The sequence below is a fragment of the Camellia sinensis genome, chromosome 6 (genome assembly GCF_055761805.1).
Source record: "Camellia sinensis isolate YWXY chromosome 6, ASM5576180v1, whole genome shotgun sequence".
Taxonomy (NCBI): domain Eukaryota; kingdom Viridiplantae; phylum Streptophyta; class Magnoliopsida; order Ericales; family Theaceae; genus Camellia; species Camellia sinensis.
The window spans coordinates 98,382,679-98,407,773 of NC_138966.1; the positions used below are offsets into that span (position 1 = coordinate 98,382,679).

Here is a 25,095-nt window from a genome sequence, read left to right on the forward strand (position 1 = left end):
AAATAACAATCCCAATCAAACAATCCAGACAAATCGTCACAAGATTTTAATGTGGAAAAACCATAATTGGAGTGCCTCCAATTGTGATAAATATAGCAATTCCAGTTCTTAACCCATCTCTTATTATATTCCGGACTCGGGTTGTATGGGTTGAAAGGTTATTCATATCTTGTTTACCTTGTCTTCCCTCTATTTTTGGTTATCGGGTTGTAATTATACGTTTAGAACAGGTTAGTTACTCCCTTTTCAAAACCTATGTTGTCCAGATTTTGGTCTCTCCACTCGAGCGGGCACTCTTGTGCTTGAGCGGGCTTCACAAATTTTGCTCCTCCACTCGAGTGGGATTCTACAACTCACAGTATTCTTATGCAGGTCTGCAGATGCTGGGAGAGTGCATTCGACGCTCGAGCGTCCAGTTTCACGCTCGAGCTGGAGTCTGTGTTTGACACTCGAGCGGGAATTCCCACGTTCGAGCGGACTGCGTGAATATCAGTCCGAGAAGATGAAGTTTTGAGTCACTTTTTCTTATCTCTCTCTCTCTAAAACTCTCCAAAAAGCTTATTCTTGAGTTTCTCTCTCTATATTTCACATTCTCTCTTAGATTTCATCTAGATCCATCCTCCTTTTCACCCTAGTGCCTTTGGGAAAAAGGTAGAGCTTGTCAAGATCTATATTTTGATCCGAATAGAAGTCGGTTTCAGCATTCTTGGAATCTCTCTCTTGTTGGGTTAGTCTTCTTCTTTTAGGTAAGGATTTTTCTACACTTTTACATGGTATTTAACTTAATTATTGTCTCTTGTGTAACAATGAAGTAATTTGGAGAGGTTTTAAACAAACCTAGGGTTTGAACATAAAATGGAAAGAGGGTTTTTGGGTGAAGGTGAAATAAATACTTGAATGGTTTGAAAATGATGTCGTATTGTACAAAATTTGGTGATTTTGACACTTGACTAATATTTGGGAAAATGGGGAGATTTTACCCTAATTAAATCTAATTATTATTTTATATAAATAATGGAAATTGACATTGAAAATGTGAAATTGAAGGGGAATTGATATGAATGATGGGGTTGGTTATGTGTTATGTCATTCTTTGGTAGTTTCGAATAAACTATCTGTTATGAGATTTTATACTTGTTTAGAAATAACTGTATTGGGCTATTAGTGGAGGATAGCTATGACTGATTACAACAAAATGCACATTCGGTGACCAAAATTGGCGACTAAAAAAAATTTAGTCGCCAAAAGTTATGAAATTGGCGACTAACTAATTTTTTTAGTCGTCAAAAGTAAAATATTTAGCTACTAATTTTTTTTAGTCGGGGTATATTGGTTTTTGGCGACTAAAAAATATTTTAGTTGCTAAAAATGCTAGAATTGGAGACCAAAAAAAATTTTAGTTGCCGTATATTGAGTTTTGGCTACTAAAATCATTTTGTCGCCGAAAGAAAAATAAAAAATTAATTTTTTACCTTTGGTGACCAAAATTTTGGTCGCCAAATGTTTATTTTCAGCGACAAAAAAGAATCTTGGTCGCTATATGCTGAGTTTTGGCTACTAAACCATTTAGTCGTTGAAAGAAAAATAAAAAATTAATTTTTTACCTTTGGCTTTGGTCGCCAAACGTTTATTTTCAGCGACAAAAAAGAATCTTGGTCGCTAATGTTGAGTTTTGGCTACTAAACCATTTAGTCGCCAAAAGAAAAATAAAAAATTAATTTTTTACCTTTGGCGACCAAAAGTTTAGTCGCCAAAAGTTCTTTTTCAATGACCAAAAAAAATTTTAGTCGCCACCAAAAATATATTTAGTCGCTAAACGTTGTAATATTTGTTTTGGAGGGAAACAAATTGTTTTTGGTGCCTGATCTATTTACACTCTGTTCTGTCTCTCACACACACAGACACATGATATACACTTCTGTGTCAAACACTAGCAAACCTCACCCTCACCATCCAGACTCACCATCCTTGCTAACAATTACCGTCGAACTTCCACCACCGGCCATCGCAGCGCTCGCTACCGCCGCTGACCATCGCGGCTCTCACCACCGTCGCTCACCATCACGGCCCCCCTCCCAGCCACGTTCAGGTTTCTCTCTCTCTCTCTCTCTCTCTCTCTCTCTCTCTCTCTCTCTCTGTCTCTCTTCCTCTATTTCCCCATTTCACCATCTCAGATCTAGGGTTTTATTTTATTTTTGATGCTGTAGGATTTTGATAAAATCATTTTAGGGTTTTAATCTTTTTCTACATTTGAAGCACATATAAGGTCCAAGTTAGGTTGAATTCCAAACTTTTGTTGCTTTATTTAAGCAACCGTGAAGAACTACTTAAATTGCTGAGTAGTGTTATATGTGTGTATATATATATATATATATATAGTATTATTAGGTAGATAGCAATTGATTTAAGGTACTGAACAATTTAAGAATATTATTAGTAGGTAAGTTAATGGAAAATTTTAGGAGTATATTGATATAGATTATATATGCTTACACTTCTTCCTCTAAGGAGTATAGATTGATATAGATTATATATGCTCATGCTCTGTTTTTTCCCCTTCTATTGCTTCAAAGTTATACAGTAGATGAGAGGAAATTTTAGTTGTTGATGCTCATGCTCTATTTTTTTCCCTTCTTGAATGACACTGGGTTGATATTGATTATGGAACTTAGTGATGGTTTGCTGCTTTGCTCTGTTTTTTATCTTCTATTTTTTCTCCTTGTACATCTTCGTATTGGTGTCTAGAAATTCCAAAATGGTATTTTGGGAAACTATTAATAATTTTAAAATACAAAACACAATTTGTTCCAACCCTAAGCTTTAAAAAGTCTTAAACACCAAGAACCATAAGCTACAACTGGCTTTAGCCCACCAAAGAAGCAATTGTAGGCAGTGTTATTAAGAACATATAATAAAATTACCTGCTCAAACTTAATAAAGCATTGGAACCCTTGAAAATGCAAATTTTAGCAAATTCACGATGCTATTTTAATATTGTTTCTCAAACTTGTTAAGCATTCCTCTAAACTTTTATGTAGTTAATTAAAAAGGGTTGCAGGTATTGAAAATTCAAACTCAAGAAAACTTCACCCAGTGTTGTTTGTGAGTCTTATTTTATGTAAAGTTCTTCATGGACTAATATAGGATGAAATTGTAATTGATTAGAAGAAATGTCCTGAAAAATGGGTGACGGGATCTAGAAGGTGGCTTAGCTTTTGGTTAGTGGAAGTGGAGAGAAGTAGAAAATTGATGAGGCTATGTCATGGAGAATATCCCTTTGGTTCAATACAACAACCTTTTGATATTTTTAAGAAGTGTAATCATCCCCAATGCCTGGCGTTGATTACATTTTTTAAAAATATGTGGTTGTTTAGTCTGTTTGAGTTCATCGATAAACACTTTGAGACACTAGTGTTCACAGCATAGGCTTAGAGTGAATTGTGAGATCAATTGACCTACATAGGAGGCAGTATGGTTTGTGTGGGTACGATTGTTGAGGCCCACCACAACGTTGCCATTACGTTCTCTCCATAAGAAAGGTACCACATTCACCCCAATTGTAGGCTTCAAATCCCTCCCCAGCAAGGATGAGTTGCTCCAAGTCAAGGCAAGTGCACATGAAGCCCATTGCCTCAGTAGACTTCCACGATACTAAGTAGCTCCAATTCACTTTGGTCATTGTTGTTTCAACTTGAATAATGTTAACCATAAATTTTAAGTCTAGTTTCAATTTAGTCATTCCATTTAAATTACTCTTAATTTTTTCTACATGTACACCTTATGTAAGTGACACATGTCAACGGTAACTTGGATGGAAGGACCAAATTGAGATTGGATTTAAAGTCAAGGGTAAACATTGTTCAAAGTGTAACAATAAGGATTAAAATGAAATTTGAGTCAAACTGTTGGGGTGAAATTGTAATTTACTCCCAAAAAATCTAAATTTGTTGAATTAGTTATTTTCTAGATTGCTTCATACTTAATAGGTCCCTTGAACATTATAAAGCACACACAAGATCCCAGTAATTAGCCTATTTGTACTTTGGATCTAAATAATTACCAACTCGTGCCTTCTCAAATTTGGAGCTTTAATTTCTTTAATTTAGATTATTAAGTTAAACACCTTTTTCAGCACCTGTATTATGAAGCAAAGGAAACTTTCAGCATAACAGCATTCTTGAAAAACAAATTTAAAATAATCAGTTGTGAGAAAAAATATGAAGTTGCCAGAGCACTTCATAAAAATATATTTAACAAATAAAGCATATTAAAAAAAATCTTCCAACCATTCATGTTTAATTAAATATATTAGTGGTTCAATCTAGGCAAAGCTCTCCCTTCCCAATGCTACAACTTCCAATGTTGTTATATATATATATATATATATCATAATCCATAAACAAGAACCTTTTCTTTAAACAGAACTCTTCAAATCTCCTCTAAAATCTCAACCACCTTTGAATAGAATAACTGATGATAGTGAATAATGGATCTCCACAACACCTCTCTCCCTTGTCCAATGACAAAAACCCAAATTTCAGCAGAAGGTAACACCTGTCCAATTGCCTTCCACATGGTTAGCACACATGTCAAGCAATGAATTGCTTTCAAAAACTATAAATTTCAGTAACTCTGGTATATATATACTACTCAGAGTTTTTGAGCAATAGTTGCATATATTATATGCTACACCAAGAACCAAGAAGTTTGAAAAAAATGGACAGTTCACAGAACATGAGTTATCAAGCTAGCCAGGCCAAGGGCGAAGCCCAGGTGAGCTTAATTGTCTTTCTCTATCTTCTTTATTTTCCAATTATGTACTTCTCAACATCCATGAGACATATTAATTGATGCACATAATTAACTAGTTAGTTTAGTTAGTCAGAACTCTTTCACCTCGTTAGGAGATTAAGAGCACAAAAAAAGAAGAAAAAAAGAAAAAAAGAAGACTAATGTGCATATGTTTGTTATATTTGTTTCAGCAAAAGGGAAACCAGATGATGGATAAGGCCAGCAATGCTACCCAATATGCCAAGGAAAGCCTGCAAGAGGTTCATGATCTTTTATTTTATTCTTTTAAATGGATTTACATGTTGATTCTTTCTATGATAGTGGATTGGAAATGGGCCCTCACAAAATGATGGTGGGAATTGCTATTAGTGGTAAGACTTTAAGGTGTGGATTGTGGGATAGATATGTAATCCATGTTCTTAATGAGGAAAAGATATTGGTGTTGTTTGTATGGTTGTGTGTGTGCATTTATGGCTTTGATTTTGACTCAAATGGTTGCTATATTTGATTGGTTTACATACTCCCCACAGTGAAAATTTTTCTATTGAAAAGCCTTTTGCTAGTTAAAAATTTTGAGTTAAGAAAATGATTTCTGCTTGGATTCCAATAGGACAACAATACATTAAACTTAACCAAAAAAGGACGTTAAGGGGGCGAAAATGCGAATCAGTCCCCGAACGACCGTACGGACATCACGGCCACCTTCCCCGTCACAAATAGGACCTGTGACAAAAGACGGAATGTAATTAGGACACGTAGTTTGGGAGTTAGATCCGAAAATGCATTAAACTTAGTCGAAAAAGAGCGTTTTGGGGACGAAAATTCATAACAGCCTCCGAACCACCGTGTGACTCACACGGACAGTTTCCCCATGACAAATAGGACTCGTGAGAACTGACGGAATGTAATTCGGATCCGTAAGTAGGGAGTTAGAGCCGAATACGCACTAAACATGGCCGAAAAAAGGCGTTTCGGGGGCGAAAATTCAAAACAACCCCCGAACCATCGTGTGACTCACACAGACAGTTTTTCCATGATAAATAGGACTTGTGAGAACTGACGGCATGTAATTCGGACCTGTAGCTAAGTGGGCAACATTCTATATTGGAGAGGGCAGTGGTTGTGCATGCAGATCCTGATGATCTTGGGAGAAGTATGGTTCATTCTTTGCATCTTATGTCATATTACAATGAAGAATTAATGCTTGCTAGTGGGACTGGAGGAGTAACTCATCTTCGACACAATTTAAAACTTTGCAGTGCATACCTTAGAGTTCATGTAAGATTTTTGAGTCATAGTTGTATTTGGAATTAACAACCGGGCCGTGTCTTTAAGTCAGAATTGGAGATTTTATAAAGTAGTGGTTCGATGCAACTTAAAGACACTTTCCCAGCTCTGATTAAGGTTGGTGATTCAGGTTGCCTAATCGTGCTATTTTCATCCCAGATCAGCTAATGAGACTTAAGGCTTAGTTTGGTTTGGTAACCTGTAACAGGCCCCGTGGGTCTCATGCTACAGCTCGGACTCGACTTTGTAGTCACGGTTCTAAGTCTGAACCAAAGAGTCCAAATCCGGCAAATCGTTTTGAGAAAAACAGATTTTTGAAAGAAGTGCCAAACATGGACTGCTTTGCCAGATACAGAGTTGCCACCTAAATATTTTTTAATGGGAAATTTAGGAAACCCTGACTCGGTGCCAAAGGCCACGTGTCCGTCATCACCAAAGTTGCCTCGGCTCGGGAACTTGGGTACGATTGGGGAAGGTCACTTCGTGAGCACCCCCGCTCGCCCGGTCAAAGACCGACCTCTACTAATCATGATATCAATTTTTGAAAACATTGTATGTTCTTATTCCGGTTATTAGCCTAGGTTACTATGTGATGCTCGCAGCATATAAATATAGACTGGGTCGTCCGAATTGGAACAAAACATTTCATGCTTGTTTATTTGAAAATGGTTTGATGGTGCTACCCGCAGGTAGGCTAAGACACGGATTTGCCACCCTCAGGTGGGCTTTTGGAAAAGATGGTTTTGCCACTATCTAGTGGGCTTAAAACAAACATTTGATGAATTGTCCCAATTCAAGTAACCCAACCTTCACCCACAGGCATTCAGGCAGATATTTCACATAAGCACATAGCCTCATGGTAAGCATGCTATTCATGGCAGTCACTCACACGCATGCAAGGATGCTAAAGCATAAAACTTACCGAGTACTCCAAGCCAAAATTGGAATTTATTAGAAATCATGCATGATCCTAAATATACAGAAATGCCTAATGTGACACATGCAGAATGCAACTATAGCAGGCTCGGCTATTCTAAGATGGTATATGAAATGCTACAACTATCATGTATTCAACTTTGAAATTGAAAGTACAATGCAGTTAGTATGATGCGCCGAGCCCGGTGCATGCAATACAGATGAATGATGCAAACATGTTGTCATACTGTATGCTAATTTAAACATGCCCTAATCTAACCATCAAAAGCGGATAAATAAAAGGGAGAAAGACGTGGGGTTGGAAGACATACAACACACACACGCACACTTATTACAGTTGTGGCCCTCGCGCAGAGGGTCCGAATAAATATACAGTCCAAATATTACAGTCCCGAATAAAAGAATATTACAGTCCAAAATATTACAAAATCCTAATTAATTAACAAATTAACTAAGAAAACAAGTAAACTGGCATGCAAGCCAGGGACTGCCTTGCTTCTGATAGATGATGCATGTCCGGATTGTCTTGCGCGGAAATCCACCGGAATGCCCCAATTAGCCTCTGTTTACACCTGTCCTCGAAATGCGTGCCAAGTCCCAAAAAGTTGCTGATCCTTCGTTTTGCTGCAACAGAGAGCAGGAAAGGGGCATAGCAATGTATTTGCACAGATATATGCATGTCTCGATCCTCGTGCCACCAATCACGCATACCGAGGCATGATGGCCGAGGAGTCGAAATGCACAACTCAATATAGGATGAATGCACATGAAACTACAGCTAAAACCTAACTCCATCATGGATAATCCGGAGTGTCAGTGACTGGGGAATTGAGACACATTCCGTCACTCGGAGTACGAAATGTACCTCGTTTCCCGTGCCCGGGCTAATTCCTATTCCGGACACGATGCAATATGCATGGTATGCATGAAATGCAACTAAGATATAATCCTAACATACGCAATGCTATGGAAGTGAAATGCCTCGGAATGCGTGCACACGGGCGCGCAAACCGAGAAAATGACAGAATGCAATCTAAGATACAACCTAGTATGTACCATGCTGTGAAAATGAGATGCCTCGAAGTGAGTGCACACGGGCACGCAAATCGAGAAAATACAGAATGTAATGAAAATGAGACGCCTTGAAATGCGTGCACACGGGCACGCAAACCGAGGCGATGGAATGCAATGAAAATGAGATGCCTCGAAATACGTGCACACAGGCACGCAAACCGAGGCAATGGAATGCAATAAAAATGAGATGCCTCGAAATACGTGCACACGGGCACACAAACCGAGGCGATGGCAAAATACAATGAAAATGAGATGCCTCGAAATGCGTGCACACGGGCACGCAAACCGAGGCAATGACGAAATGCTATGAAAATGAGGTGCCTCGAAATGCGTGCACACGGGCACGCAAACCGAGGCGATGGCAGAATGCGATGAAATGACATGGAAATGACAAATGGGCTTATACCAACATGAGTGAGCCTCAGCCACACTCACATAAGATGCCGGCGGGTGAAAATAGAGTGCCTCGAAATGCGTGCACACGGGCACGCAAACTGAGGTGATGGCAGAATGCGATGAAATGACATGGAAATGACAAATGGGCTTATACCAACATGAGTGAGCCTCAGCCACACTCACATAAGATGCCAGCGTGTGAAAATAGAGTGCCTCGAAATGCGTGCACGGGCACGCAAACCGAGGCGATGGCAGAATGCGATGAAATGACATGGAAATGACAAATGGGCTTATACCAACATGAGTGAGCCTCAGCCACACTCACATAAGATGCCGGCGGGTGAAAATAGAGTGCCTCGAAATGCGTGCACACGGGCACGCAAACCGAGGCGATGGCAGAATGCGATGAAATGACATGAAAATGACAAATGGGCTTATACCAACATGAGTGAGCCTCAGCCACACTCACATAAGATGCCGGCGGGTGAAAATAGAGTGCCTCGAAATGCGTGCACACGGGCACGCAAACCGAGGCGATGGCAGAATGCGATGAAATGACATGGAAATGGAAAGAAATCATTCTAATGGAATTTCAGCAGTAAAATATGGGGGAAAACAGTCCCGAAATGAGGCGAAATGATACCAAATGCATGGAATTGTCCCGGAGTGCGAATTAGGCACCCGGAATGGCCTATAGCTATGCCAAATATGCACAACATGGACATGCAATGCAAAGACAGAAGCTAGACAGTCCCAAAAAAGGCATTTTCACAGTTATAAACATGGCCAAACAGCAAGCATAGATATGGCAAAAATGGCATGCAAGAATAGGGGCCAAGAGAGAGGTAATGAAGCAAGTGATATAAGCAAAATCCAAACTGAAAACGTTCCTTCTACAACATTGAAGAGGGACCAAAAATGTGAATGTTTACAGTATATGGAAAGCTTCGAATCAATATACAAACATGCTAAAAAACGAGCACAAGATTGAGGCTCAAAAGGTGCTATAACATGAAGTATACAAAATAATCACCAAACAGAAAAAAAGTGTTAATGAAACATGAATTATAGGCCAAAATAAGGCCACTTTCAGTTCTGTGAAAAAGCCAAAAACAGAAGCAAAGGGGGCTACCAATTTATGCAAAAAAGGGGCCAAATAAGGGATATAACTACAAGTGACATATGGAGGCACCAAATGGTGAGGGGCCCTTCAACAATGTTGAATAAGGGCCCAAAATAAGCACATTCACAGATTACATCATGCTCAAAAACAGATTAATCATTGACCAAAAATAGCATGCAAGATTATGACATATAAGAGGATTAATGAAGCAAGTGCATCATGGAGGGCTCAAACAGGGTTGAGCCCTTAATGAAAAGTGAAGATGAGCTCAAAAGAGGGTCACTTTCAGTTTTGGTCGGAGCTCAAACGTATAAGAAGGAGAGGCTAAGAAATATTGCAAAGAAAAGCTCAAAAAAGAGAAAATGGCAACTCACCTTTGGAGACAAGTCTTTTGTTGCTTCTTGGACCAATTTGCAGCTCCTTTAGCCTTTGAGAAGCCCTCCTTGCTGCTGGAAATGAAGTGGTGATGGTAGAGCTTGGTGGTGTAGAAGAAATGGTGATTAGGGACTTAGGGTTTTTTTAGGAAAATGAGAAGGATGGAGGGAGAGATGGATCTTGAGGCTTGAAGAACAATTTTTCCAACCCTCAAATGCGATGCCACCAGCTGGTTATATGGATAAAAAAAGGTGTAAAGGTGGGGCAAAAAGGAGGTAAGCTTTCCCCCACAAAATATCCCCCGGATTGGGATATTTTCTGGGGGAAACAGCTGCACAGCTGTAAAGTACACAGAGAGAGGAACATGGCCGGCCAAGTACTTTTTCTGCAGGTGGCCGGCCAGCCACCCCCCCTAGCCGGCCGGCTAGGGGTCAAAAGGTTCAATCATATTTTCTGGCCGGCCAGCAACTGGTGAGGTACTCCTATGTGTGTACAACACAACCATGTGGTTAAAAGTCCAAGAAAGTGGGTCCAAGGGGTTCAACATTAGCCCGGAAAGAGGGGTTCAAAAGGGTCAATTTGAATTAATGGCCGGCCATGAACTTTTAGGGGCCTCTCATGTGTGTAGATCACAGATATGTGGTTGAAAGTTCAAGAATGTGGGCCCAAGGGGTTCAACATTAGCCCGGACACTACAACATGTTCTTAGTTTAGTGACATTTGAAAGTGCCACAAAACTATTCTTCTAATGACATTTTTTGGTCTTGTGGCATTTTGAACAAGTGCCACTTCTATTGGTGTCATGGTAGATACGAGTGCCACGGTAGATACTTGCAAGTGTTACTGCACCATCATGGCTAAAAACTTTCAATGACATTTTAATGTCATGGTAGATATTATTTGTGGCACTATCAAGCGCCATTAAAAAAAGAGTTAGTGACACTTATAAGTGTCATTACACCATCAAGACTAAAACCTTTCAGTGACACTTTAATGTCATGGTAGGCACTATTTGTGACGCTATCAAGTGCCATTCGTGACGATAATTCGTTGTAGAACAATTTGATCCGCTCTTGCAGAGACTCGAACCGCCAACCTCCCGCACCATAAACCTTATACACCACACTCTTCCCACTACACCTCTATAGCACCATATGATTATATATGCAATATAGATTATTTATATAGTACATACATCTATATTAATATAAAAGTATATGTATAAATATAATTATTTTATTGAACATAATTTATGTAAAATAAACTATTTACTAGTAAAATAAAAAAAAACCATTTTGGCGACTAAAAATATTTTTTGGTCGCCAATTCTATATTTTTGGCTACTAATTGTTTTTTAGTTGCTAAAAAACTTAACTTTTGCCGACCAAAATCGGATTTGGTCACCGAAGATGCACTTTCAGCTACCAAAATTTTGGTTGCCAAAAAAATTAATTCCCGCCTTAGGATTTTAGTTCTCCCGCGCTAAAAATAACCACTTTTGGCAACTAAACTTATTTTTTAGTCGCCAATTATAGACTTTTAACTACTAAAATTTTTTTAGTCACCAAAAAGCTTTACTTTTGGCTACTAAAATTTTTTTAGTTGGTAAAACCCATATAATCAGTGACCAAACTTATTTTTAGTCGCCAATTGTAGACTTTTGGCTACTAAATTTTTTCAGTTGCCAAAAAGCTTTACTTCAGGCTACTAAATTTTTTTTTGTCACTAAAACCCATATAATCAGCGACCAAACTTAGTTTTGGTCGCCAATTGTAGACTTTTGGGTATTAAAATTATTTAGTCGCCAAAAAGCTTTACTTTTGACTACTAATGTTGTTTTGGTTGCTGAAAGCTATACTTTCAGCGACCAAATTTTTTTTGGTCAGGAATTTAGTCGCCGAATATGCTTTTTCTTGTAGTGCATATTGAGTTTAATTTATTTATTTTTAATCAGTTACTGCATTGTAAAAATTTAAAAAATATATTGGCATTTTTTGTTTTTTCAAAAATGCCATTATAAACTTGGAAAGTTTTTGACTTAGTGGCATTTCTCAAAATGCTATAAAATATTTATTTATGAAACTTTTTACCTAAGTGCCATAAAAAGTAATTTGCACCTACCTAGTGTCCTGACATTTTTTTAAAAATGCCATTGCTACTAAAGTTTAGTAGCATCTGTTGGTAAATGTCACGAACATAATTTTTTATGTCATTATTTTATAAAATGCCATAAAATTGATGTGACATTTCTTTATTGAAATGCCACTAGAGCCTTATATGTTTGTGGCTTTGTGGCATTTATCTAAATGTGTCACCAAATATTATTTTTGTGGCATTTTCTAAAAGCCTGCCACTAGTATAGTGTCACGCCCCACTTTTTATTACTCGAAGCCATTACCAAATTCATTAACTTAATTCAATTTCAGAGATAACATGAGGAAATAAACTCATACATTCAATCCATAAAAATGAATATAAATACTCTCATTCGTATGCAAAGTAAATGTTACATGAACATACTCAATAAATTGCCCTTGGGCTTACAACCTTTAAATAAACAAATGAAGGGATGTAACCCTTTTACACATATGGTGTTCCGCCAACAACAAAGAGGCCCCGTGGCCAACAAATAAGAAGATCCAAATCCTGTAGCACAACCTGCTAAACACCTGAAAAAGATTCAACAACGTGGGATGAACATAAAGTCCAGTAGGGATCTCAACATGATCCTCAACAATAACAACTTACAGATAGCTATGATCATGCACACTCATTCTCGTACTAGAATAGTAATATGACAGTTTATACAAAATATATATATATAAACTTTTCTTGAAAACAACCGTTTCATTCAACGCTATAGGCGATTCATCTTTCCTTATTCCTTTCATTAATCCCCATTCCCATTCTTTCATAACATTAACAATTACTTAGGAAAATAATCTCACTAAGCCCGATACTCTCTTCCACTTCCTATACATACACAGATGTACCTTTTCAAAACATGTTTATCGTTAAAACATTCATTCTCCTTCACACTTTCCAAAAGACAAAAAAAGACATTTTGGTTCATTTCCACTACTATCATACCTATACATGCATAACCTTGTAAAAATATAAATTTATAACCCACCCACATGTATACAATCAATCAATGGAGTAACTCGGTTCTCCGAACTGGAACCAATCCAATCTAGGATATTTTCAGTTACAACTAAACAATAACAATTCCACCCTGCTCAACTAGCTATGCGCTTAGTAAGCCAAAGATATACTGAAATAACTACAACCAACTTCGCTCTACTAGCTATGTGCGTAGTAAGCCAAAATACCAGTTTACCAGGCGCTAGCTGGAAGGGTATGGTGCCTTCTATTATTAGCGCATACAGTTCTCCAGGCGCTAGCTGGAAGGTAACGGTACCTTTGATTATAAGCGCGGCATATAACGCCATCAACAACCATGCAAAAAGGCATATCCAACATGTATAACGCATATACATAACCAACAAGAATCTAACAACGAGTTAAAGTAGATAAACACATAGGTGTAATGTATACACAACAATTCAACACAACCATGTCATCCTCCACCGATGACCAAGGACAAAACCTCTAAATGCATGTATATTGTACATCTATTAACAGACTCAAATATCATGAGATCATCAACTTATCACTAATACTAACATAGTAGTATAAGATACAACAATCCAACATTCATACTCATTTCAAAGTACCTTTCCCATTTCACAAAACCAACTCTCTTTATTTTTCAAAACCGGTTTTATTCCTTTTGTTTTTCACAAAATCAAATCCAAGGACAATAAAGCCAAAGCTCATTTTAATCTACTACATTCATCTCCAAGCCATTCCAATTTAATTATACAAATTAAATCATAATCACTAAAATAGGATTTCCCTCCCCTTCTCCCAATATTGATAAAAAGGTTCAATCATCTACAACAAACAACAATGGCTTCAATCAAAACCCAAAATACCCAAGTATTTACCCAATGATCAAAACCCCTCTACTAAGTTATTAAACCAAATAAATATTAGGGTTTCCTCTCCTTACAACAACAACATGCTAATTAACACCCAATTTGCCCCAAAACACATCTAATGATAATAGATCTAAATCCAACAACTAACCCAAAGTTCAACCTCATGAATTTATACAAAAAATCCAACATAAAATGGTTTTCATGCAATACAAAAATTACCACATGTCTATCTATAGACGTAGTATTGAAAAAGAACAAGGAGAATCTCTACCTCAAAGGAGAACTCAAAAGGAGATGATGACCCGAAATCAAAGTGCTCCAAATCCACAATTTTTCCGATTAAGACGAAGCCCTCGACACCCTCTACCTTTTTAACAAAGGACCTAGGATGGATTCATACTAGAAGGAGATGAAATCTAGAGAGATAATAAGTTTAGAGAGAGAGACTGTCGGCTGCTAGGGTTTCAAGAATGAAAGAAGGAGAAAAATGATCTTTTTCCCCGCTGCTGCCTACTGAAATACAATAAAAATGATATTTTTCCCCGCTGCTGCCTACTGAAATACGATAGACTCGCTCGAGCGAAGACCTGGTCGCTCGAGCAACCAGACACAGAAAACTCACGCGCGGGCAAACAAACCAGAAGCTCGCTCGAGCCAAGAATTCCAGCGATCAGGTCCTAGTACCAGACGCAACGCTCGCTCGAGCGAAGCCACCCTGGCTCGACCCACCAGACACAAAACTCCACGCTCGCTCGAGCGACAAACATCTCGCTCGAGCGAAGGACTAAAAACCTGGGCAGCAACCACCTGCTCCCAATCACACCCAACCTGGAACGAACAAGTCCAAAACATTCTATAACTCAAATTTAAAGAATTGAAGGACAGAAGAAAGTTCAAAACAACAACCGGAATCCACGGAACTAAGTCCGAATACTACAAACAAAGGAGAAAGAACCGGGATCGCTATATATAGTGTCACTAAAGTGTGTTTTTGTTATAGTTTTGTGACACTTGTTCATTGAAATGTCACTAGAGCCTTTTATGTTTATCGTTTTGTGGCATTTTTCAAAAACGTGCCACTAAATATCATTTTTGTGGCATTTTCTAAAAATATGCCACTAGTGTAGTGCCACTAAAGTATGTTTTTGTTGTAGTTTTGTGACACCTGTTCATTGAAATGTCACTAGAGCCTTTTATGTTTGTTGTTTTGTGGCATTTTTCAAAAATGTTCCACTAAATGTCATTTTTTGTGGCATTTTCTAAAAATATGCCACTAGTGTAGTGCCACTAAAGTATGTTTTTGTTGTAGTGGGAAGAAAGGGGTCAAAAGGGTCAGGTAACCTTAATGGCCGGCCACCAACTTTTAGGGGCCTCCCATGTGTGAAGATCACAGATATGTGGTTGAAAGTTGGCAACATTAACTCCAAGGTGTTCAACATTAGCCCGGAAGTCAGAAAAACGGGCGTCGGAGGGCCTCGGAGGAGATATAACTGGCTGCTGCAACAATTGCTGGCCTCCTACCCTTCAGTGACCTCTCCAGTGATAAAAGAGAGGTACCTGCCAAAAATGAACGAAAACCGTTGCAAAACGAATGCTCGGGGACCAAAACACGCAGTTCGGGGTCCCGAAAATGGGCTGTTAAGCACCGAAAGTGGCATTCGATCACGAAGTGGGTTTCTCAGACCCCAGTGTCCCTCAAAAGGGAGAAAATAAGATGTATGCCAAAAATCAGAGCAATAGGAGATGGTTAAGCGGTCCTGAACCGAGGCACACGGCGTGACGGCTCCGAAAACCGGAAACCGGACTCCGAAATAGGAAAAATGGCCTACGGCCACCAAATGTAGCCTACGGACATTGAGAGATGGCCTACGGGACCTCTCCCTTCCCTCAGGAAAAGAAACAAAGAAAACCGAGTCTGGTTTGCAAACCGAGGCAAGGTACAGAAGGGGGTTCGGAAGTCCGGAGGCAGGGCTCACGGCCGCAACTCTGAAACTTCTGAACAAGCACATTATGCAACATCACCAAGCGCTCAATCGGTGATGTCTGAGTCTTAAGGTCGGTCAAAAATGGGGTGTCTACATAACCATAATATATTATTCTAACTAGACTAGAAGTGTAACTATTTTAGTTGCTTCCTTAAATTTACTTCTTTTTTTATTTTTTTATTTATGTGTGTGTGGCTCTTGTGGGTTGCACCATTGTGATTGGGACTACTATGAACATGAGATGGAGTCTAGAAGTATAGGTTGTTAATGCGGTGTAATTACTATTTCTTGGTTATTTCACATGTCGTGTACATATATATTTGGATGGAGAAAATGGTTCATAATTCACTAGATTGGCTGACAACCTTGTTTATACTGCCTGCTTTCAATATTTAGCACAAGCTAAATCAATATGCATTATGATTGTAAGCATATCATTTCTATATATTTTCAGTATAAGAACAAAGATTCAAAATGTGGCATATATGTTGAACATTTTGTTATTAGATGCAAAATAGATTACTTGATCTTACAGGTGCAGGAGCATAATCATCCCCATATTCTTTTTCTGAAAATTGGAAACACATTTTGTAAACTTCCTGGTGGGCGTCTAAAGCCTGGGGAGACTGGTGCGATTTTATTCTATTTCCCTTTATGATTGTTATGGAAATATGTTTTCTTCCCCGTTTATGCAGTACAAAAGCCCACGAGATAAATTGTTGTTTTGAGTGTTGATTCTAGCATCCATTCTCATTTATTAATGTTACAGAGGTTGAAGGTTTGAAAAGAAAGCTATATGGAAAACTTGACGCAAATTCACCTGCACTTTAGCCAGACTGGCAGGTATGGTTAGTTGAATAGTTTGTGTGAGTGCCAGTTCAGAATATAAATGGGCAACATACAAAAATTCCACTAGTAGTCAGTAGGGACACGTGAAATTCCATAATTTATATGTATTGGGTACATTTCGCTGCAAATCAATGACTGGATGCCATATTTTTTTTTCCTTTGACTCCATTATGTGTTTATAATATATGATAGTCTTTAATGGATCCTTATTCTTGTAATACGGTCATGCCATTGCAGATAGGTGAGTGTGTAGCTGTCTGGTGGAGACCAAATTTCGAAACCATAATGTACGTACCCATACTGCCCTCCCCATATTACAAAACCAAAGGTAAACTTGCCAAGTACACTGGAATTGCATTATGATTTTTTCATTTTATTTTGTTGTTTGACTGGATTGCTTCGCCTCTCTTGTTTGCCTACTATTTTTAAGTTATAAACTTCTAGTTAATCATTTTACCTGGGTAATGCAGGAATGCAAGAAACTTTTCCTTGTTCACCTTTCTGAAAGAGAGTACTTTGTAGTGCCAAAAAATTTGAAACTTCTTGCTGTTCCGTTGTTTGAACTCTACAATAATGTTCAGGTATGGTAGGAAACAGAATTTTCCTGTTGTTAGAAGTTATGTGGGCGTAGACTACTCCAATGCATCATTTCAAATTTGCATTAAGATTTCAGTTTTGCCTCAATCTGGTTGTCGATGATAAGCAACCTCAGCTGAAGACTTCAATGCTACTGACGCAGTTGCTCCAGCATGACCAAGACTCCAATGCTGCCGAAGCAGTTGCATCAGAAAGTCAGTTAGATTAGTCAGTGTTAGTTAGACTAATTAGTATTAACTGTAGCAGTTGTAAAGTTGTTAGAACCATAGTCAATTGTAACTATAGTTAGGTAGAGTGTATTAGTTTGTTATAAATACTGTATATGATCTTGACCGATGTGCATTGGATTGTGATAGTTAATGAATAAACCAATATCTATTCTTGACTCTTCTTCATTTCTTGAATCTTCTTTATGGTATCAGAGCCCTAGCTCCAAAGAGTATTGCTTTTTCCTCTTCGAAGCTCCTTCAAGCTTCTCTCATGGCAGATTCATCTGTTTCTGTGTCTCAATCAATTCCTTCCAATCTCGCACTACTTATATCAAATCTTAGTTCCTTTGTCACAGTAAAGTTAGGTTCAACTAACTATATCGTCTGGAAAAATCAGTTGTAGAATATATTACGAGCAACAAAATTGATCGGATTTATTGATGGATCTAAGGATTGTCCATCATCTACTCTTATCGATGCAAGCAACAAAGAAGTTTCTAATCTTGAGTATGTTCAATGGATGAATATCGATGCTCATCTTCTTAGCTGCATTACCGCTACTCTGTCTCCTGCTATTTTTACCTCTGCTTTTCATTGCAAGACAAGCTATGAGGTATGGAATGTTCTTCAATCCCGTTTTAGTTCTCTGTCTAGATCTCATATTCATCAACTCAAGAATAAGATGAATCATCTCACTAAGAAAGGATTAAGCATGGATGCATGTCTAAATGAGTTCAAAGCCATAACTGATCAACTAGCTCTAGCGTGTGCACCTGTTGATGATAAGGATATAGTTCTATTAATCTTGAATGGATTGCCGGCTGAGTATAATGCTTTTAAAACTACCATCCGAGCCAGATCTGATTCAATTTCTCTTGCAACTCTAAGTTCTTTGCTTTGCTCTGAGGAGATTCATATTGAAGCTGGAAGAAAACTTTCTCATGCTTCTGAAATACCTTTTGCCTATGCTGCAACTACCAAATCCTCTTCTAATAGAGGTGGTTCTAATGGTTCTAATAGAGGCTACAGAGGTAATTTCTTTAACCGAGGTGGAGGTCGCTATTTTAGAGGTTCCAGCTCCCGTCGAGGAGGACGACAAAATTTTCAATCTCCAAATTTTCAGCAGTCTCCGTCCAGTGCATCTTTTCAGAATTCTCTACCACAGTCACATAATTTTCAGCACAATACTGGTTCTACAGTTGTTTGTCAGATCTGTGGCAAGTATAATCATACAGCCTTAGAGTGTTGGCATCGCATGGATCATAGTTTTCACACTTCAACCGCTGGTACACCTAAAGTGGCATATGTGGCTTCTGCTTCTCAACCTCAATTTCAGTCCTCATTTGCTCCTCCTACTTGGTATGTTGATTCCGCTGCAACCAGTCATATTACCAATGACTTGAATGAACTTTCTGATTATCAGCCTTATCAAGGCACTGATCAAGTCACAATAGGCGATGGTTCTTCTCTTCCTATACATCACATTGGTAATGGTTTGCTTCCAACTCCCTCTTTTGCACTTAAACTCCAAAAATTTCTTCTTGTTCCTCATATTTCTTCTAATCTGTTATCTATTCGTAGACTAGCATCTGATAATAACTGTTTTGTTATCTTTGATGCTGATAAGTTTGTTGTTTAGGACAAGGATACCAAGAGCATTCTGTATAAAGGCCTTAATTCTCAGGGTCTTTATCATGCTCCTCAATTAGTTTCTATGTTCTCTTCATCTTCTCCACAGGCTTGCTTCAAGAGCACCAATTCTACTACTACTGCTTCTTCAACTACTACTTCTGCTCTAAATTGGCATCTCAGACTTGGACATCCTTCATCCACCAAGCTTCATCACATCATTAACACTTTTTATTTGCCTTCTCACACTTCCTCTGATGTATGTCCTCATTGTTGTGTCTCTAAGACACATAGGCTTCCTTTTAGTTTGTCCAATTCAACTGTTAATAAACCTTTAGCTCTCATTTATTCAGATGTTTGGGGCCCATTTTCTGCCTCTGTATTAGGCTACAAGTATTATGTTGTTTTCATTGATGATTTCAGCAAATTTACTTGGTTGTTTCCTTTTCATTACAAGAGTGAGGTGTTTTCTAAATTTCTTGAATTCAAAGCTTTAGTTGAAACTCAATTTTCTACATCTCTTAAAATTCTTCGCAGTGACAATGGTGGTGAATACTTATCTACTGAATTTTAGAATTTTCTTAAACACAAAGGTATTTTACATCACCTTACTTGTCCTCACACTCCTTCTCAAAATGGAGTGGCTGAGTGAAAACACAGACATCTAATTGAAACAACTATTTCTCTAATGCATCATGCCTCTTTGCCTTTAAATCTTTGGTTTGAGGCACTAGCTACAGCTGTCTTGCTTATTAATAGATTACCTACTGCTAAGCTTCACAATCTTACTCCTTTTGAAATGTTGTTTAATAAGCCTCCAGATTATTCTTTTCTAAGAGTTTTTGGATGCAGGTGTTACCTTTGGTTAAGGCCCTACACTAACCACAAGCTTCAACCTAAGTCCATTCCATGTGTTTTCATTGGTTATCATCCGTCAGTGAAGGGATATCGCTGTCTTGATCCCTCTACAGGTCATATCTATCTTTCTAGGCATGTTGTGTATGATGAAACTTGTTTTCCTTTTTCATCTTGTTCTTCTACTTTACCAGTTCCATCAGTTACTCAGTTGCATTCCTTTTTCTGGCCCTCCACTTCTTCTTCTGTTTCTTCTTCTTTCAGCTCTCCTTCTTCTGCTTCTCCTTCCTCATCTGCCCCTTCTCCTTCCTCATCTGCCCCTCTAGTTGTTCTTCTTCTTGTTCTTAGTTCTGCTGATCAACCTATTTCTTCTACTGATCTCCCTTTGTCTATTCCTAGTTCTACGGTTCCTTCATCTTCTTGTCCTATTCCTATATCTTCAATTTCTATTGATTTACCTCTCTCTGCTCCAGTTTCTACTCATATTTCTCCTCATCTCAGCTCCAACACTCATTCTATGGTCACTCGGTCCAAATCTAATTATCTTTCTCCTGCTGCTCATCTGGCTCATGTTCCCACTGAACCTTCTTCCTATAAAGAAGCCTCTCAATCTTCAGATTGAACTCAGGCTATGCATAAAGAATTTCATGCTCTTAAACTCCAACACACTTGGTCCTTAGTTGACCTTCCTCCCAACAAGAATGTCATTGGGTGTAAGTGGGTTTATCGTTTGAAAAAGAACTCTGATGGTTCCATTGCTCGTTATAAAGCCCGGTTAGTGGCTAAAGGTTATCTCCAGGAGGAGGGTATTGATTATCAAGAAACCTTTAGTCCTGTTGCAAAGCAGCCCACTATTCGCATTTTATTATGTCTTGCCCTTCATTTTGGTTGGTCTATTAAACAATTGGATGTATCTAATGCTTTCTTACATGGTGTACTTCATGAGGAGGTTTACATGACTCAACCCTCAGGTTTTATTGATTCTTCTCAACCTCATAAGGTGTGTAAACTGCATAAAGCCTTGTATGGGCTTAAGCAAGCTCCTCGGGCATGGTTTTCTACATTCTCCACTTTCCTCTTGTCCCAAGGTTTCCTTGCTAGTCATTGTGACTCTTCTTTGTTTATTAAGAAGACTGCCTCTGCCATCACCATTCTACTTATATATGTTGATGATATTTTGCTAACTGGGAGTGATGTCTCTTATATTACCTCGTTGCTTGCTCAAATGCATAAACTTTTTTCCATGAAAGAGTTGGGTTTTCTCAATTATTTCTTAGGCATCTCTGTTCACACTTCTGCTGCTGGTTTCTTTTTGCACCAATCTAAGTATGCCACTGAGATATTAGCCAAAGCTGGGATGTCCAACTACAAGCCCTACTCCTCTCCCATGGCTACTAAATCCTCCAGCTTTCCCAACTCTGATCTTCCTTTTGCTCAGCCTGCTTTGTATCGCAGTATTGTGGTGGCTTTTCAATATCTGACCATTACTCGCCCCGATATTGCTTTCACTGTCAACTCTGCCTGTCAATATATGCACGCTCCTTTGCTTAGTAATTTTAATGCTGTCAAACGCTTATTACGTTATTTGAAGGGTACTCTTGATAAGGGTCTTCAGTTTCAGCCAAGTCCTCTTGTTCTCATTGCCTATTCTGATTCCGACTGGGCTGGGAACGCCATTGATCGCCGGTCAACTATTGGTTTTTGTATTTTTCTGGGTCCCAACTTGGTTTCTTGGTCTGCAAAGAAACAACCTACTGTTTCTCGTTCCTCCACTGAAGCAGAGTATCGCGCTCTTGCTCAGACTTCGGCCGAGCTTAGCTGGCTTGGCATGCTTCTTTGTGATCTTCACATTCCTCTTGACCCCACCTACTCTATGGTGTGACAATCTCTCTGCCATTGCTCTGTCTAGTAATCCTATTTTCCATGCTCGGTCTAAACATATTGAAGTAGACTGTCATTTCGTCCGTGAGCGTGTTGCTTCCAAACAATTGATTATCAAACATCTTGCTACTGCTGACCAGATTGCTGATATCCTCACCAAACCACTTTCAGTTTCTCGGTTTAACTTTCTTCAACACAAGCTTCTGGATCATTCTTGTTCTGTCAGCTTGACGGGGAATGATAAGCAACCTCAGTTGAAGACTTCAATGCTGTCGATGTAGTTGCTCCAGCATGACCAAGACTCCAATGCTACCGAAGCAGTTGCACCAGAATGTCAGTTAGATTAGTCAGCGTTAGTTAGACTAATTAGTATTAACTGTAGTAGTTGTAAAGTTGTTAGAACCATAGTCAATTGTAACTATAGTTAGATAGAGTGTATCAGTTTATTATAAATACTGTATATGATCTTGACAGATGTGTATTGGATTGTGATGGTTAATGAATAAACAAATATATGTTCTTGACTCTTCTTCATTTCTTGAATCTTCTTTAGTCAGAGTCAAATTTATGACTTCATTGCATTTAATCGGTGTCTGGAAACTGGAGGTTCCTTTCAGATCATTATTGACATTGATTTTCTAACATCTTCCGATATATATAGGAAAATCATATATAATAGAAATTAGTTGACAAAAATAAACACCAATTTTTTTTTTAATTTAAAAAAATATTTCTGTCCCTAAAAAGAGAGAACCATTTGAAAATGCATGTTTTTTTCATTTTGTTACCAAACTAATTTTTGAAAAGTTTTAGAAAACAAAATTTGAAAACTCACCAAGTCCATTTCTATAATATCCCACCCCATGTTGGTTAGGTAGGAAAACTCCCTGTGCTATATATGTGAGTTAACATTCCTTCCAAATAACAACGCATTTTAAACCTCTAAAAAAAAAAAAAAACACACAACGCATTTTAAAGCCGTGACCGTGAGTGCCTAGTCTAAATTGGACAATCTTGTTACAGTGCAGGATGGGGAGATCATAGTTTCTGTGGTGAATATCTCCTAATCATTTTTTCATTTAAAAAATCTTATTGCACCCACCTTGTTTATTTGTTGGCAGAGATATGGGCTGGTTATATCCACCATTTCGCAGCAGTTGTCTAGATTTCAGTTCAACATGATCCCTGCATAAATTTTGCGTACTCCACAAGCTTTTAGCAGGATAGAGAACCTCAAAGGAGAGTTTAAATTTATTTGTTTTCAGTTCTGAATTTTGCAGATGACAGTCCCAATCTAGATTATGAGACACTCTAACCTTGAGGCATTGTAACTTGTTATTTGAATTGTGAATGTTTGGGAGATTGAGTACTTTTGATATCGTCTTAGACTCTGGTGTTTTTTAAGTTATGACAACAATCTTATGCATAAAATGCAGTTTCCTTTCTCTGGCTATTTGTGACTTCTTGAAGGTCTAATATATGTATCACGACCCGGTTGTTAACTCCAAATCTGGTCGTATAGATTACTAGTGGATATTTCTTTTTTGTATACGAACGACATCATTTTTGTATGATTATCTATTTGTATGGAATTATTATTTTGGGTTGGCTTATGTTTGGTTTGTATAGAATTTGATGTTACAAGACCAAATTTTTGGATGGTTGAAAGTGAAATAGAAATAGACATATGTATTGTTTTGTTTATATACAGGGTGCATGTTGCACGAAATAAATACATGTTGTGCAGAAATTAATAATAATAAAAAGGAAAAAAAAAAACACTGAATAAAGTTTTAGGTGACTAAATGTTTAGTAGCCAAAAATAAAAATAAAACTTGTTAGCTACTAAAAATTTAGTAGCCAAAAACAAACCAAAGATTTTTTAGCGATTAAAAATTTAGTAGTAAAAAATATATGAGACTTTAGGCGACTAAATAGTTTAGTAGCTAAAAAATATATATGAAAATTAATTTTTTTTGGCGACTAAATATTTAGTAGCTAATAATTAATGATACTTTGGGCGACTAAAAGTTTTAGTCGCTGAAAATGAAAATTAATTTTATTTGAAAACTTTTGGCGACTAAATATATAGTCGCCAATTTATGACTTTTGGCTACTAAAAAATATTTAGTCGCCAATACCTCGCACTTTTCCCTTCTAAAACATTAGTAGCCATTTATAGGACTTTTGGCGACTAAATTTTTTTTAGTCGCCAAAACCTTCCCCAACTGTTTTCCCACGACAAATCTAGCGACCAAAATATTTAGTCGGGGAAAGGCTTCGGCGACTAAAAACCTTACTTTTGGCGACTAAAGCTTTAGTCGCCGAAAGTGCATTTTCTTGTATTGACTGTTGTAGAAAATGCATACGGGTTAGGTGAATTGGAACTAATCACTTGTGCTTGTCATTGAACATGACTATATTTATGTACATTGTATATGTATGATTATTTGGGAGTGGAAAGAGGATATACTCTATTGTTTGAGTTTGTGTTTAAATACATTGCATATGTATGAATGATTGTTTGTGAGGAGAAAGGGGATAAATTCCATTATAATTAAGTTGGCCGGAGTGTCCTGGGTAAAAGTCTCGAAATTATACATGGGTGTCTAGCCTGCGGACGAAATATCCGTAAAATGGCAATTGTAGTTCTTGTATAGCCTATGTCTACATGGATCCCGTTTGACGGCTGCCAACGGACAAAATATTCGTGAAAGAAAAGTTTGAAGTCCTTGCATGTTAATAATGTGATTTAGAATTTGTGAGTTTTAGTCTCATTTTGGTTGTTGAGAAATAAGAAAATGGACTTATGAACTAGGTCAGGTAAGTGAATGGAACATGAGTTGAAAATAAATGGATTAAGACTTGAAATGAATATTTTACGGGTATATAAAGTTATGAAAAGTGTTATTTCGAGCGTTGTTTATGCATTTGTACATATACCTTTGTTAAATTCCATATACTGTGTTAGATTATTTTTACTGGACTGTGGCTCACCCTACTTGGGAATAACTTTTTAGGTAATGATGGCATGCCTCCACCTAGGCAATATCATTGGAGAAATTTTAGGAAGCAAGAACTTCATCTTTTGATTGTATGTTTTT

The 25,095-nt window shown here is 37.9% G+C and overlaps 1 protein-coding gene across 4 annotated transcripts; it reads left to right on the forward strand.

The window, feature by feature from the left end:
- Positions 1–1,856: 1,856 nt before the first annotated feature.
- On the forward strand, positions 1,857–23,604 carry LOC145792788 (uncharacterized). Of its 4 annotated transcripts, XM_082874296.1 has the most exons (7): positions 4,547–4,773; positions 4,983–5,051; positions 16,507–16,600; positions 16,741–16,814; positions 17,058–17,148; positions 17,291–17,401; positions 23,113–23,604. In XM_082874296.1, exons 1-4 carry the CDS (start codon positions 4,684–4,686, stop codon positions 16,800–16,802), a joined length of 315 nt encoding a protein of 104 aa, XP_082730422.1. In that variant the 5' UTR covers positions 4,547–4,683; the 3' UTR covers positions 16,803–16,814; positions 17,058–17,148; positions 17,291–17,401; positions 23,113–23,604. The 4 variants fall into 4 exon arrangements, 3 of the variants coding, with proteins under 3 accessions (XP_082730423.1, XP_082730422.1, XP_082730421.1); XR_014332687.1 differs by lacking the exons at positions 4,547–4,773; positions 23,113–23,604 and adding an exon at positions 1,857–2,089 and having other exon boundaries at positions 17,291–17,812; XM_082874297.1 differs by lacking the exon at positions 16,741–16,814 and having other exon boundaries at positions 1,880–4,773.
- Positions 23,605–25,095: the final 1,491 nt, after the last annotated feature.

Coding starts and splice junctions, on each gene's coding strand:
- LOC145792788 (XM_082874296.1), top strand. CDS start 4,684: ATGCTACACCAAGAACCAAGAAGTTTGAAAAAAATGGACAGTTCACAG. Junction 4,774..4,982: donor AGGCCAAGGGCGAAGCCCAG/GTGAGCTTAATT, acceptor TATTTGTTTCAG/CAAAAGGGAAACCAGATGAT. Junction 5,052..16,506: donor CCAAGGAAAGCCTGCAAGAG/GTTCATGATCTT, acceptor TTGATCTTACAG/GTGCAGGAGCATAATCATCC.